This window comes from Arachis hypogaea, chromosome 9 (genome assembly GCF_003086295.3).
Source record: "Arachis hypogaea cultivar Tifrunner chromosome 9, arahy.Tifrunner.gnm2.J5K5, whole genome shotgun sequence".
In the NCBI taxonomy this organism is placed as follows: Eukaryota; Viridiplantae; Streptophyta; class Magnoliopsida; order Fabales; family Fabaceae; genus Arachis; species Arachis hypogaea.
In genome coordinates, this window is record NC_092044.1 from 50,230,509 (window position 1) to 50,246,551 (window position 16,043).

The window sequence follows — 16,043 nt, forward strand, 5'->3', positions numbered from 1 at the left end:
CTACCTTTTGATTATACCTGGCAGCCATTCACCGCTTTAGTGCTTCTTCTCTGATTCGAGCTCTTTCTTGGATTTCCGGAAGTAGGTCGAGCTCTTCTCTTTGAATTTGAGAGTTGGTTTGTTCATTGTAGTGGACTACTCGGGGAGACCCTTCCTCGACTTCTATTGGAATCATTGCCTCCACTCCGTATGCTAAACGAAATCGTGATTCGTTCGTAGTAGAATGAGGGGGTTGTTCGATACGCCCATAGAACTTGTGGAAGTTCCTCGGCCCAAGCTCCCTTTGCTTCTTGCAGTCTCCATTTTAGCCCGGCCAATATGACTTTGTTGGCCGCTTCGGCTTGTCCATTGGCTTGAGGATGTTCGACGGAGGTGAACTAGTGTTTTATATTCAAGTTGGTCACTAGTTTTCTGAAGCCTGCATCTGTGAATTGGGTGCCATTATCTGTGGTGATGGAGTGTGGGACCCCAAACCTTGTAATGATGTTCCTATATAGGAATTTTTGACTTCTTTGAGTAGTGGCGTTGGCTAGGGGTTCTGCCTCGATCCATTTTGTGAAATAGTCTACCCCTACTATGAGGAACTTGACTTGTCCCGACCCCTGGGGAAAGGGTCCAAGAAGATCGAGTTCCCACTTTGCAAATGGCCAGGGTGAGGTCGCGCTGATGAGCTTTTCCGGCGGGGCGATGTGAAAGTTGGCATGCTTCTGACATGGTGGACATGTCTTTACAAATTCGGTAGCTTCCTTTCGTAGAGTTGGCCAATGGAATCCCGCCCGGAGTACCTTTTTGGTGAGAGCTTGCGCTTCGAGATGATTGCCACAAATGCCGCTGTGTACTTCCTCCAAGACTTCCTTTGTATTGGAGGTCGGAACGCATTTTAACAATGGTGCTGAGATCCCTCTTTTGTATAGGGTGTTGTTTATGATAGTGTAGTACTATGCCTCCCTTTTTAACCTCTTTGCCTCCGTTTCATCTGTAGGGAGCGCTTCTGTTTTGAGGTAGTTAATTATGGGGGTCATCCGTCCTTGATCCCGACCTGTTATGGCTGGGACTTTTTCTTCTTCCGATATTGACGCGTTATGTAGTATTTCCTGGATGAGGCTCCTATTGTTGCCCCTTGGTTTGGTGTTGGCTAGTTTTGAGAGTGCGTCAGCTCGGGCGTTTTGCTCGCGGGGTATGTGGCAGATCCTATATTCCTCGAGTTGTCTGAGTTGTTCCTTGGTTTTATCCAAATACTTTTTCATTGTAGGATCTTTGGCTTGGTAGCTCCCTGTTATTTGTGAGGTAACAACTTATGAATCGCTGTAGATGTTGAGTTTATGAGCTCCAACTTCTCTAGCCAGCTTCAAACCAGCTAATAACGCTTCATATTCCGCCTGGTTGTTTGAGACTGGGAATTCAAATTTGAGGGAAAGCTCAAGTTGGGTTCCTTGGTTGCTTACGATTATCACACCTGCATCACTTCCGGTTTTATTCGAGGAGCCGTCCACGTATATATTCCACTCTATCGGGATGTCTGTGAATTCTGCAATGAAGTCGGCTAGGTATTGTGATTTAATGGCTATTTGCGCCTCGTATTGGAGGCCGAATTTGGACAACTCAATTGCCTATTGTAAGATTCTTCCTGCTGGATCTATTTTCTGCAATATCCGCTTTATGGGCTGGTTGGTCCAAACCTTAATGGTATGTGCTTGGAAGTACGGGCAAAGTCGTCGGGATGTGAGTACGAGAGCATAGGCAAACTTCTCTATTTTTTGGTAGTTCAGCTCTGCCCCCTGCAGTGCTTTGCTAATGAAGTAGACAGGTTGTTGCCCACCCTCATCTTCTCTAATTAGTGCTGTGGCTATTGCCCGGCTTCCTACTGCGAGGTACAATATGAGTGGTTCTCCTTTTCGTGGTCGAGATCGGATAGTGGCTGCCCCAAGAATTCTTTGAAGTCTTGGAAGGCTTGCTCGCATTCCGTTGTCCACTCGAAGTTCTTTCTTTTCCTTAAAGTAGCATAGAAAGGGAGGGATCTTATCGCTGACCCTGCTAGGAATCAAGGCCGCCAATCTCCCATTGAGTTGTTGTACCTCTATGACGCAGGTTGGGCTCTTCATGTTGAGTATGGCCTGGCATTTATCTGGATTTGCCTCGATTCCTCTTTGTGTGAGCATAAAGCCCAAGAACTTACCTGCTTCTACGGCGAAGGTGCATTTAGCCGGGTTAAGTCGCATGCCATGCTTCCGTATGGTGTCGAATACTTGAACCAAGTCGGACAGTAATGTTTCTTCACTTTGTGTCTTTATCAACATGTCATCCACGTAGACCTCCATGATTTTTCCGATGTGATCTGAGAAGACCTTATTCATTAGCCTCTGATAAGTAGCTCCCGCGTTCTTAAGGCCGAAAGGCATTACGATGTAACAATAGTTTGCTTTGCGTGTTAGAAATGAGGTCTTTTCTTGATCCGGTGGATACATTGGGATCTGGTTGTACCCCGAGTATGCGTCCATAAACGAGAGATACTTATATCCCGATGAGGCATCTACTAGAGCGTCGATGCTTGGGAGTGGATAAGGGTCTTTTGGGCAGGCTTTGTTGAGGTCGGTGTAGTCGGTGCACATTCGCCACTTCCCATTTGACTTTCTTACCAAGACGACGTTTGCTAGCCATAGTGGGTACTTAACTTCTCTTATGAACCCTGCCTCTAGTAGTGCTTGCACCTGTTTTGCTACAGCCTGAGACCGTTCTGGCCCGAGTTTTCTTCGTCTTTGTTGTACCGGCCGGGATCCTGGATAGACTGCCAACTTGTGGCTCATCAGTTCGGGATCTATGCCGGGCATGTCGGTAGCGTTCTATGCGAAGAGATCAACATTATCTCGTAGGAACTGTATGAGTGATTCTTTTGCATCTCTGATGAGCTGAAAAATCATAAAATTGATTCTTGAAGCAAGAAAAAGCAGTGAAAAACAAAAGCTTGCAAAAAAATAAAAATAAAATAAAAAAATTAAAATATATAGAAAGAAAAAGAAAAAGCAAGCAGAAAAAGCCAATAGCCCTTAAAACCAAAAGGCAAGGGTAAAAAGGATCCAAGGCTTTGAGCATCAATGGATAGGAGGGCCCAAGGAAATAAAATCCAGGCCTAAGCGGCTAAATCAAGCTGTCCCTAACCATGTGCTTGTGTCATGAAGGTCCAAGTGAAAAGCTTGAGACTGAGTGGTTAAAGTCGTGATCCAAAGCAAAAAAGAGTGTGCTTAAGAGCTCTGGACACCTCTAATTGGGGACTCTAGCAAAGCTGAGTCACAATCTAAAAAGGTTCACCCAGTCATGTGTCTGTGGCATTTATGTATCCGGTGGTAATACTGGAAAACAAAGTGCTTAGGGCCACGGCCAAGACTCATAAGTGGCTATGTTCAAGAATCAACATACTTAACTAGGAAAGTCAATAACACTATCTGAAATTCTAAATTCCTAGAGAAGCCAATCATTCTAAACTTCAAAGGAAAAAGTGAGATGCCAAAACTGTTCAGAAGCAAAAAGCTACAAGTCCCGCTCATCTAATTAGAATTAATATTCATTGATATTTTGGAATTTATAGTATATTCTCTTCTTTTTATCCTATTTGATTTTCAGTTACTTGGGGACAAGCAACAATTCAAGTTTGGTGTTGTGATGAGCGGATAATTTATACGCTTTTTGGCATTGTTTTTAGGTAGTTTTTAGTAAGTTCAAGCTACTTTTAGGGATGTTTTCATTAGTTTTTATGTTAAATTCATATTTCTGGACTTTACTATGGGTTTGTGTGTTTTTCTGTGATTTCAGGTAATTTCTGGCTGAAATTGAGGGATTTGAGTAAAACTCTGATAGGAGGCTAACAAAGGACTGCTGATGCTGTTTGAATCTGACCTCCCTGCACTAGAAATAGATTTTTTGGAGCTACAGAACTCCAAATGGCACGCTCTTAACGGCGTTGGAAAGTAGACATCCAGAGCTTTCCAGCAATATATAATAGTCCATACTTTATTCAGGAATTGACGACGTAAACTGGCGCTCAACGCCAGTTCCATGCTGTTGTCTGGAGTAAAACGCCAGAAACACGTCACGACCCGGAGTTGAACGCCCAAAACACGTTACAACTTGGCGTTCAACTCCAAAAGAAGCCTCAGCTCATGGATAGATCAAGCTCAGCCCAAACACACACCAAGTGAGCCTCGGAAGTGGATTTATGCATCAATTACTTACTCATGTAAACCCTAGTAGCTAGTCTAGTATAAATAGGATAATTTACTATTGTATTAGACATCTTTGGTCTCAGTTTTGTTTTATTCTTCATCTTAGGAGGCTATTGATCATGTTTTGGGTGCTGGCCATTCGGCCATGCCTGACCCTTTCACTTATGTATTTTCAACGGTGGAGTTTCTACACACCATAGATGAAGGGTGTGGAGCTCTGCTGTACCTCAAGTTTTAATACAATTACTACTGTTTCTATTCAATTCTCTTGATTCCTATTCTATGATATTCGTTGCACTTCAACTTGATGAATGTGATGATCCGTGACACTCATCATCATTCTCACCTATGAACGCGCGTGACTGACAACCACTTCCGTTCTACCTTAGGCCGGGCGCATATCTCTTGGATTCCTTAAACAGAATCTTCGTGGTATAAGCTAGATTGATGGCGGCATTCATGGGAATCCGGAAAGTCTAACCTTGTCTATGGTATTCCGAGTAGGATTCCGGGATTGAATGACTGTGATGAGCTTCAAACTCCTGAAGGCTGGGCGTTAGTGACAGACGCAAAAGAATCAAGGGATTCTATTCCAACCTGATTGAGAACCGACAGATGATTAGCCATGCTGTGACAGAGCATTTGGACCTTTTTCACTGAAAGGATGGGATGTAGCCATTGACAACGGTGATGCCCTACATACAGCTTGCCATGGAAAGGAGTAAGAAGGATTGAAGGAAGAAGTAGGAAAGTAGAAAAAGAAAGGGCACAGTATCTCCATACGCTTATTTGAAATTCCCACCATTAATTTACGTAAGTATTTCTATCCTATTTTAATCATCTTTATTTTCTGTTTATTATTTATTAATATTCGAAAATCCATAATCAATTATTATCTGCCTGACTGAGATTTACAACATGACCATAGCTTGCTTCATACCAACAATCTCTGTGGGATCGACCCTTACTCACGTAAGGTTTATTACTTGGACGACCCAGTACACTTGCTGGTTAGTTGAACGGAGTTGTGTCCACACATAGCAAAGAGCCATTATAATTATTCCATACAACAACAAAGAATACAACATTGATGATCACAATTTCGTCCACCAATCTCCTTTCAGGATCGTGCCAATATTAGTTATCTTATCCGAGGTGTCTCTGATCTAAACTTTCTCTACTTCACCCTCGGGCTGTGGACGGAATTCTTCTTGCTTCTGAACTCCACCAAGTTCGATTGTGTGGAACTCTCCTCCTTCGCCTCTGAGGTTTAGACTTTCGTTATAACAGCGACGCGCCATCTTTTGATCTGCTTTTATTGTAGCTATCCCTTCTGCAGTTGAGAATTTCATACATAGATGTGGAGTTGAAACTATTGCGCTGAGTTGGTTTAACGTTGTCCGACCTATTAAGGCGTTGTAGGCTGAGCTTACGTCGACCACGATGTAGTCTATCTTGAGTGTTCTGGATTGGTTCCCCTTTCCGAAGGTTGTATGTAGCGATACGTATCCCAGTGGTTGTACTGGCTATCCCCAAGTCCGAACAGGCTGTTTGGGTATGCTCTTAGCTCTTTTTCTTCTAAGCCGAGCTTGTCGAAGGCAGTTTTGAATAAGATATCGGCAGAGCTTCCTTGGTCAATTAATGTACGGTGGAGGTTGGTGTTTGCCAGTATGATAGTGATGACCATGGGGTCGTCGTGTCCTGAGATGATTCCGGATGCGTCTTCTTTGGTAAACGTGATTGCTGGGATGTCTGGCGCCTCCTTCTTTCCTTCGACATGGTATACTTCTTTGAGGTGTCGCTTGCGAGATGATTTGGAGATTCTTCCTCCCGCAAATCCGCCGTGTATCACGTGGACGTGTCTCTCCGGTGTGCGAGGTGATCGCTCAGACCGTCCGACATCTTCATCCATTCTTCTTTTTCTTGGCTCTTCGTCCCGGTTGGCCAAAAACCGATCTAGTTTTCCTTCTCTTACTAATTTTTCTATGACATTTTTCAAGCCGAAGCATTCGTTGGTAGAATGTCCTCAGACTCGATGATACTCACAGTATTCGTTCCGATTTCCTCCTCCTCTTTTGCCTTTGAGTGGCCGAGCTGGGGGTATTTTTTCTGTATGGCAGACTTCTTTGTAAACATCTACCAAGGATACCCTAAGAGGAGTGTAGTTATGATATTTTTTTATTTTCTCCCCGGAGTGATCTACCTTTTTTTTGGATTCTTTATCTTTATCTCGGTAGGTGGAACCGAACCTCGAGGCTTCCCCAAGTCGAGAATTCTCCTCCATGTTGATGTACTTCTGTGCCCGTTCTTGTACTTCATCCAGGGATGCAGGGTACTTCTTTGATATAGATTGGCTAAACGGTTCTTCTCGTAGGCCATTTATAAGGCCCATAATGGAAGCCTGTTGGTAGACTTTGTATGTCCATGCATATTTTGTTGAATCTTTCCATGTAGTTACGAAGGCTCTCCTGATCTCCTTGCTTGATTCCTAGTAGGCTGGGTGCGTGTTTAGCCTTATCCTTTTGTATGGAAAATCTGGCCAGGAACTTTTTGGCCAGGTCGTCGAAGCTCGAGATGGATTTTAGAGGTAGGCTGTCGAACCATCTAATGGCTATCTTGGTAAGAGTTGTTGGAAAGGCTTTGCAGCGAACTGCATCTGAGGCGTCAGTGAGGTACATTCTACTTTTGAAATTGCTGAGATGATGGTTGAGGTCTGAAGTGCCGTCATACAGAGTCATATCCGGAAGTTTGAAGTCCTTTGGGATTTTGGTCTTCATAATTTCCCTGGTGAATGGATCTTGATCCTTGCGAGAGCTATCCTCTGGAGTGGATCGAGTAGCTTTAGTTTTGAGATCGGCTTCGAGTTTTAGAAGTTTATCTTCTAATTCTCGGCGTCGCCTTATCTCCCGATGCAGATCCTCTTCTTTTTCGCGTTGATGTTGGGCTTCTTTCTCGAGTTGCTTTAATCGATCTTGAAACGCCTCTATCACTCCTGAGTTTGATGAATTTTTGTCCCTGTTGGGCTCCGGAGTATCTTTGAGTGTAACATCCGCGTTCTTGTGCGGCGTTCTATCTTCCAAACCTGAATTGTGGTCGTTGTCATGGTCGTCCGCCATGGTGATGGGATGACTTCCAGGTTCCCCGGCAACGGCACCAAGGTTCCGAGGGTTACCTGAAACTGTAGGTCGATCTCGGTCGAGATCTTCTGTGTTGGTCGGAGCCGACGTATCCGGCAGGTGTACAGCGGCCGGAACTGGTGTGTCCGACTCGTGGAACTGAGAGTGCTGCTGATCCTTTATCACCGAAGGGTGGGGGGTACCTGCAAGGGACTCCGATGCTTAAGTTAGCAATGGGTATTAAGCAGGTATTGAGTAGAATTAGAGTATGAGTTATACTTGGGTGCTCTAGTATATTTATAATGGTGAGATGTGACCTTCTTTGGATAAGATAAGTTAGTTATCTTATCTTATCTTATCTTTTGTCGAGGTCAGCTTATCTTCCATGGAACTGCCCTTATCTCTATAGGCTTGGGCTACCTTTGGATCGGGGTCGTATTCCTTGAGTTGGGCCTTTCTTTGGGCTTTCCTGTCGATTTGACCGAGTTCTTTACGAAGAAGTCGGTCCGCTTGACCTAAAGAGGTCGGTCGCTTTGCTACTGAACATCCCGACTCAGACATCTCGACCCATGGTATGAACAATTTCTATTAATTTTCTAAGGTGAGGTAAAAATACCTTGTTTATTAATCGTTGATATGTGGCTCAAGCATTTTTCAATCCAAAAGGCATTACTACGTACCAATAGTTAGCTTTTGGAGTGATGAAATAGGTCTTCTCTTAGTTATGTTTGTACATCAAAATTTTGTTGTAACCCAAGTATGCATCCATAAAGGACAGGTATCTGTATCCTGAAGCTGAGTTTACCAAGGCATCAATGCCGATAAGAGGGTATGGATCTTTGGGACAAGCTTTATTGAAGTCGATATAATCAACACATATTCTCTATTTTCCGTTGTGTTTCTATTGGGTTTTTTGTCCTGTTTTTAAGTTATTTGAGAATATTTTTGTTGATAATAAAATTCAAATGCATGCCAACAACAAAATTATTCAAGGACATTTTTGGTAGTTTTTTTAAGCATAAATAATAAAATATTATTGACCAAAAAAAGAAAATAAAAAACGTTAAACCTCTCTAAAATCATGTCTACACACCGCAACTGCAACTATCAGAAAGCAAAAGTGCCGCCCTAGTTTTGTGTGTATTCATTTCCATTTTCCAACCCTAACCAAGCGCTCTTCTTGCTCTCTCTGTTTCACATCAAAATCTCACAGTGGTAACACTTTCCTCTCATAATTTTATTATATTTGTTTCGCTTCTTATCATTCTTTCTTTCTTATCATTTTTTCTCCATTTATGCATGCGCTTTTTGTTTTTTCTTTCCATGAAACAATTTAGTCACAATTTTTTAATCTTGAGGTAATTTCTGCTAATATAGTAACCTGGAATATTTGGTTGTATATGAAGAATTTATCAACAAAGCACTGTTGTTGTTATTACTACTTTATATTGAATAGAAATAATTGTTATAAGGATCGATGGTAACAATGAGATAAAATATAAATTTTCATAATTAATGGCAGTGAAATGCTAGGATAAGTTTTTTTTAATACTGTGTAAAGCTGTTATAATTTTAAATATATATGAATGTGTCTCTGTAGGTAGTTCATAATTTGACTGTGTTGGTACTTCATAGGTTGTCTACAACTTTTCAATTTTATATATTGTTAACAAAGTTCTTGCCTTCTTGGGGTCAAATCTTAACATTTACCCCTTTTTTCTTTCTTCTAAATCAGGTGGAAGAGAGTAAAAGATCAATGTGGGTCGACCACAATTGTTTTTTTCTGCACCTGATGTTACTGTGTGCTTATTGGCCTTGATTGAGCTAGAAGCTACAGAGATCTGTGAGTACATTGAAGTTAGCTGAACCAACATGGGATATGTAATTACTCTGCGAAACAATATTTTTACATCCCAATTTTTGCTTGGTATGCGTGAGTGCATCAGACAAGATGGCTGTAATTCAAGTTCCACCTTTTCTTTTAATTGTTCTTCGCCGAAGAAATCTCCATCCATACTCAGAATTTGTTATTTCAAGTACTTTGTTGCAACAAAAAATTGTTCACTTCGAAAAGGATTGCCATGTAGAAGCTTTCAAGAACGGGGAAGTGTTTTGCTTGATAGAGTCAATGAAGTTGACCATGAAGATTGGGCCTTTGAAGGTTATTCTGTCGGTGAAGGTAATAATAATGAATTCACAGAACTAGTGGATTTAAACAAGTCTATAGACTCCCCATCTTTGTCCCCAGATGGACCATTTGTTGGCAATAATGAAAAAACAAATAATATGATACTCCAGAATCTTTGCAGCCGCGGAAAGTTAACGCTTGCAGCAAAGTTGATTGATATTATGTCACGTAAAGGCCAAATACCTCATTTCCCTTGTTGTACAAATTTGATTCGTGGCTTTATCAGAATCGGTCTAGTCGGAAAAGCTTGTAGAATAATGAACATAATGGTCATGTCTGGTGGTGTTCCTGACACAATTACATTCAACATGGTAATTGGTGGCCTGTGTAAAATAGGTCGTCTGAGATCTGCAATTGCTATGGTTGAAGATATGAGCATGAGTGGCTGCTCCCCAGATGCAATTACATACAATACAATAATTCGCTGCATATTTGATAATGGCAAAGATGCCAATCAGGCGATTAGCTTCTGGAAGGAACAATTGAGGAAAGGGTGCCCTCCTTATCTGGTTACCTACACAGTTCTTATCGATCTGGTGTGCAGATACTGTGGCACTGCTCGTGCACTCGAAGTACTTGAAGATATAGCAATGGAAGGATGCTATCCAGATATCATTACATACAATTGTCTCACAAATCTTACTTCTAAACAAGGGAAGTATGAGGATACAGTTTTCATTTTGAATAATCTTCTAACCCACGGGATGGAGCCAAACTATGTGACATACAATACTCTTCTTCATTCTCTTAGTAACCATGGGTACTGGGATGAAGTTGATGAGATTCTGAAGATTATGAGTGAGACTACTGGTCCACCCACAGTTGTCACCTACAATATTATGCTCAATGGTTTATGTAAATCTGGACTTCTGGATCGTGCAATAAGCATCTACATTAATATGGTTTCAGAAAACTGTTCACCAGACATTATAACTTACAATACTCTTCTACGCGCTGTGTGTAAAGAGGGCTTTATCGATGAGGGCATTGAGTTACTTCACTTATTGGCAGGCACTACTTCTCCGGGGCTGGTAAGCTATAATATAGTGATTGATGGGGTGACAAAAATGGGATATATGGACTCAGCAAAAGAATTGTATGGTGAAATGACAAAAAAGGGAATAACTCCTGATGAAATTACGCATAGTTGTATGACTTGGGGATTTTGTCGATTGCAACAACTTGAGGAAGCTGTACAGGTATTAAAGCTGATGACTAAGAAAGAACAAAATATTAAAGATGGTGCTTACAGATATGTGATCCTTGGATTATGTAAACAGAGGAAGGTTGATGTTGCAATTCAGGCCCTGGATTTGATGGTAAGAAACCAATACCAGCCAGATGCGAGGATATATTATACTTTGATTAAAGCTCTTGCTGATGAGGGTATGGTAGAAGAGGCTAACAATTTGCACCAGCAGTTGGTCAGATGGAATCTTCTGAAAAAGGAAACCATGTTCAGTTAATTGACATGTGCGCATAAGGAATGGCCGAATTCTAATGCTTCTACAAGCCATGTACAGTTTGCACATTCCTGTTGCAGGTGATTTTTAGTCCTCTTTCTTTGTGACATTTGGAGTCTCCTGTGTTTGGAATTGTGTCATGCTTCCAAGGAACATTGTACTTGGGGAATGGGCAAAAAGACCTCCCCCAATCAGATGAGGTCTTTTAGTGATGGCTGTTCAATCTAACATGTTCGTTGACTTCATAAATTTGAGCTTCCAGTTTATGCTTTTTCTTATCATGGTGTAACTGTGTTTCTATCTATTCTAACAAAAAAACAAGATATTGGTCTTTTTGTGATGGCTGTTCAATCTAACACGTTTGTTGACTCCATAAATTTGAGCTTCTGGTACATGCTTTTTTATCATGGTATAACTATGTTTTTATCTATTCTAACATAAAAACAAGATATTGGTACCATGGCTAAATTGCATTTCCTCCCCCACCACCACTTATAGTTTAGAATGTTCCTCTACGTCTATGATGTAGATAGTCAATTACAATTACCAAAGTAGGTTCAAGCAGTATAATCAACTACTGATGCTTGCATCAGGTTAAACTGCCTACGCTACATCCAAAACTCTTGGGTGCAGTCCATCCCCACCCTTCATAATTCGAGATGCATTACACTAGGTTGCCCCTTTTCTTTTAATCAAAAGTTACAATTACTGCTGCTTACCTTGCTAAAATTATAATTTTCTGTTGAGTATTTTGATAATAGAAGAATGAAATGCTCCGAAATGTGTACAAATACAAAGCGTTCCAAAAAATGTAGTTGCACTTTGCTATAAGAATATCCATTTAAGTATGAAGGTTCTTTTTCATGATTTTAATCTTGTCTTGTGGTGTTATTCGAACATTTAGTTCAGTCCAGTTTCTAAGTTTTACATTGAAATTGCTCGCTCTCTCCCCTCTCTGGTGTAATATACATCTTTCATGCCTAAGGCTTGCTAATAAGACTGCTGCGTAATTTGTCAATGGCAGGAAAACTTGTTTGGGAAGTTTTGACAGTTACTCATCTGGGAACTGCAAGGTCCAAGAGCATTGTGGCCAATGGTCATTACAGTTGCACCATGAAATCATTTTAGTTGTTGAAGTTGGCACAAGCTTGTGCTGCTTCTCTTTTAGTCTTCCTGTTTTCAGTTTTGCAGAATTTTGTTGATGACTTGTGTGCAGTATTTAGATAGCATATTCAGGATGAAGTGAACAGCATAGTGTAATCCTTTTTAATGGTTTTGGTAGTTTTAGGTTTTTCTCTGTTGGCCAAATATACTATCTATCTATCTATCTATCAATCAGCATTTCTTACCACATAATTTGGATTAAAGTCAGTTATTTATTTTGCCACAAACATACTTTTTGTTCGGTTGAGACACGTGTCTATAGGGGGCATGATTCTCCTGTGCTGAATTTTATATAAAGAGTATTTATAATTCCAATTGGCTATCTGCTAGTGTCGCATGCACGCTTTTCATCTTAGTAGATAGTTGCACCTATATGTTCGCATGCAAGAGTTGTGGCTATTGATTCAATGGTGTTGTGATTCACCAATCCTAATACAATATGTACGTTGAAAATTTTACTCAAGGTTGTAGTTTAATCACTCATTTTTTTCATTAGAATAATGTGATTTTTACCCTTAAAATCTACTAATCCTGATAAGTACCTCATGACGAAGGAAAATACTGACATAGCAAGTGGCTCAACTTCTATTATTGATCTTATAAAAAAGCAAGTGCATTATCAACTTAACAATCATCCTAGTCAGACTGAAACAGTTTAATAACTCAGCACAAAATCGTTATCTTAATAAATGCGGAAACTTAAATTATATGTTTCTTAGATGAAGTAACTAATGATACTCACATCAAAGCATAGATTTTCCGACAGCTAATTTCTGTGTTAATCAATATAATTTGAGTACAAAATTTATACATTTTCGGGCATCAGGATTCAAATATGACAGCATCCTGATCAGGAGTAAAGGGATTCAAATATGACAGCATCCTGATCAGGAGTAAAGCATACCTTTCCTAAAAACTTCAAGAAGAAAGCTGCAAATCAGCAATGAATACATTAAACTTGAGCTGAAGAAAAATCATTTTCATTCCCCATAGCTTAGGTTTAATCTGATAAAGTAAGCTCTTTGTACACATCAAGCATGGGAAAGGTTTTGTACAAGCGTTTGAATGAATACTCAGAAATTGCATCTATACTAACAAGGGTATTAGCTAGCTCCATAGCATCATTTCGCCATCCAGCGAAACCAATACCCTCAATCAACAATGTGTAGGTAGTTTCATTTGGTTGACACCCTTTATCAACCATGGTGGTAAGCACCTCAATTGCATCAGTGACTCTCTGAACTTTGCACAAACCAAGAAGAACAATGTTGTAACTCACAACAGTAGGCTTACAATTGCTACTTTCCATGTCCACCAACAATCCAATGGCCTCATCCACCATTCCATCCCTGCACAAGCAAGATATGAGGGAATTGTATGTGATCCCATCTGGGTCAATGTCGTTGCTTAGCATCTCCAGAATCATCCCCAATGCTCGGATTTTGTCGCCACTACTCCACAGGGCACAGAACATTGTGTTGTAAGAACTTGCATTAGGAGGACACCCCACTTCAGCAAGCTTCTCAAAGATGTTCAAAGCCTCATCAGCTTTTCCATTCTTGCACAGAGTCGCCAATATCGAATTGTAGCTGATGATATCCGGCAAGCAGCCATCAGACATCATGGCATCCAAGAACTCTATAGCCAAATCCACTCTTCCTTCTTTGCAGAAGGCCGAAATCAATGGATCATAGCTATAAGCATCAGGGGTTAACCCCTTTTCCCTCATAACCTTCAAAACATCCATAGCCTCCTCGGTTCTACCTTCGCGACAGAGATAGCTAATCAAGGTGCTGTAAGTCACAACATTAGGCTCACAACCCTTCACAAACATATCAGCCATCAACCTCTGTCCACTCTCCCATTTTCCTTTACTCAGAAGACCCCTCAGCAAAAGATTGTATGAGATCACATCTGGGGAACAACCCTTAGTACTTATACTCGTAACAAACTCGAAGGCGCGATCAACCAATCCTTCTTTACACATTCCCCTGACAATTGCATTGTACGTGTACATGTCAGGTTGAAGTCCTCTTGACAACATCTCATCCAAAAGCTTCATTGCCTCATCAATGCCGCCATCAATAATAGTCGCTTCGATCAAGATTGTGTATGTAATCACAGTTGGCTTACAATTATCCTTCAACAGCTGATCCATAACCTTGAGAGCCAAATCAAGCTTCCCTCTACCACAAAGATTCCCAATGAGTATGTTATAGGTAACAACATCCGGTGCGAAACCTCTCTTTTTCATTCTATCAAGCACTTTGTTTGCTTCATCAGTTTTATCAGCTTTGCACAACCCACTAATCACTGCATTGTAAGCAAACACATCAGGGTCACCATGCTTCTCTAGAATCTCCATCACCTTTATTGCTTTCTCAATCTTCTTGGCATTGAACAAACCCTTGATGAGCTTTGTGCATAGAATAACGTCTGGCTTATAACCTTTGCTCACCATGTGCTGAAGGAAATAGAGTGATTCATTGTACTTCCCTGCTTTGCAAGATCTGTTGAGGGCTTTCATGAGATGGGTATCCTTAAAATCATAATTTTGAGCAAGTTTTGATGGCCTTGTCTCAAAATAAGACACCTTATAGAAAACATGTTGTCTTTTGTTGCTGTTATTGTTCCTTGGATTGTTGTTACCACCTTCATTGACAAGTGATTTTGTGCAAGTGACAACAGTGTTGGAGTTTGAGTACTGCAAATTGTGCTTATGATGGGTTCTCAATGGGAGGGTATGTGGCAGAAACTCACTTGAAACTGTTGTCATGGATGATGATAGTGAAGACGGTGTTGTTTCAAGTTGCAACAAATTGTTTTGGTATTCATGGACAAAAAGTAACGACTGAAGAACTTGTTGCAGTGTTTGTGGATAATTTGTTTTTGGATAAGGTGTTGCATGTTGCTAGGAACAGATTTTTGGCACCGTGGGAATCTAGCACAAATGAATGGAACCGTATGATGCACGAATACAGATATTTGGAAATGACATAGGACATATGAATATGTGAATTTAAAATTTTGTTATTTAGGCTGTGTTAACAGAGACCGAAATATTATAAAATATTTTTTTGATAAATTATAATAATATTTTAATATTTTATTGATATTAAAATATAAATTAATTTTTTAATTATTTTTAATATATTTTTAATTATGTAAAATATTTAAAAAAAATTTTGTTTTAATAATTAATAATATATACTATTTTTAAATTTATTTTAAAAATATATGTTAAAAATAAAATTTGACAAATTGACACGTAATGATATTTAAGTGTGTCAAAATATATTTAAAAATAAATTATTTTTATTAAAATATGATAAAATACAAAAAATATATATATTAAATAAATATCAATAAATATCATGTTTAAAATGTATCTGTATATTATCAACACGATAAATTAAAGAAGTGTCTCTTCTTCATAGATGAAGGCATTGTGTTTCTATTCTTATTATAAAAAAATTTCCAACAAAATTTACTTTATCCTATATTCCTGTGATCTTATGACCATAAACCAGCCAAATCTTCCACCTATCCACCTCTTGTTTGTTTTTATTTAATTGTAATAATTGCCGTCGAAGCTGATTGGTTGGTTTTGATTGCACTTCCCAATTCTCATCCATAAATATTAGGGTCTTTAAAATAAATGGGCAAATTAGATATAAATCTTTCCAGAGTTGTAAAATAAATAAATAAATAAATAAATAAATATAAAATAACAAATATAAATAAAATATTTTGATATTAATATTTATTAATATTATTATTTTAATATAATAGAGATTATATTGCAACTAATTATGTTTATTAATTATGTTGCAACATACAAAGAAAAAAAAAAGGAATGTTTGTTATGTATGGTTGTTGTGTGAAATTTCAAAAG

The 16,043-nt window shown here is 39.5% G+C and overlaps 2 protein-coding genes across 4 annotated transcripts; one reads left to right on the forward strand and one right to left on the reverse strand.

Annotated features, from left to right (window-relative positions):
* Window positions 1-8,367: 8,367 nt before the first annotated feature.
* On the forward strand, window positions 8,368-12,340 carry LOC112710930 (uncharacterized). 3 transcript variants are annotated; one of them, XR_003811762.2, is made up of 4 exons: window positions 8,417-8,548; window positions 9,069-10,720; window positions 10,802-11,064; window positions 12,009-12,340. XR_003811762.2 is itself a non-coding variant. In XM_025763414.3 (2 exons), exon 2 carries the CDS (start codon window positions 9,206-9,208, stop codon window positions 10,985-10,987), a length of 1,782 nt encoding a protein of 593 aa, XP_025619199.1. In that variant the 5' UTR covers window positions 8,368-8,548; window positions 9,069-9,205; the 3' UTR covers window positions 10,988-11,361. The 3 variants fall into 3 exon arrangements, 1 of the variants encoding a protein (XP_025619199.1); XR_003811761.2 differs by having other exon boundaries at window positions 8,383-8,548; window positions 9,069-11,064; XM_025763414.3 differs by lacking the exon at window positions 12,009-12,340 and having other exon boundaries at window positions 8,368-8,548; window positions 9,069-11,361.
* Window positions 12,341-12,903: 563 nt separating this feature from the next.
* LOC112710931 (uncharacterized) lies at window positions 12,904-15,179 on the reverse strand. The gene has a single exon (XM_025763416.3). It carries the CDS (start codon window positions 14,922-14,924, stop codon window positions 13,149-13,151), a length of 1,776 nt encoding a protein of 591 aa, XP_025619201.1. The 5' UTR covers window positions 14,925-15,179; the 3' UTR covers window positions 12,904-13,148.
* Window positions 15,180-16,043: the final 864 nt, after the last annotated feature.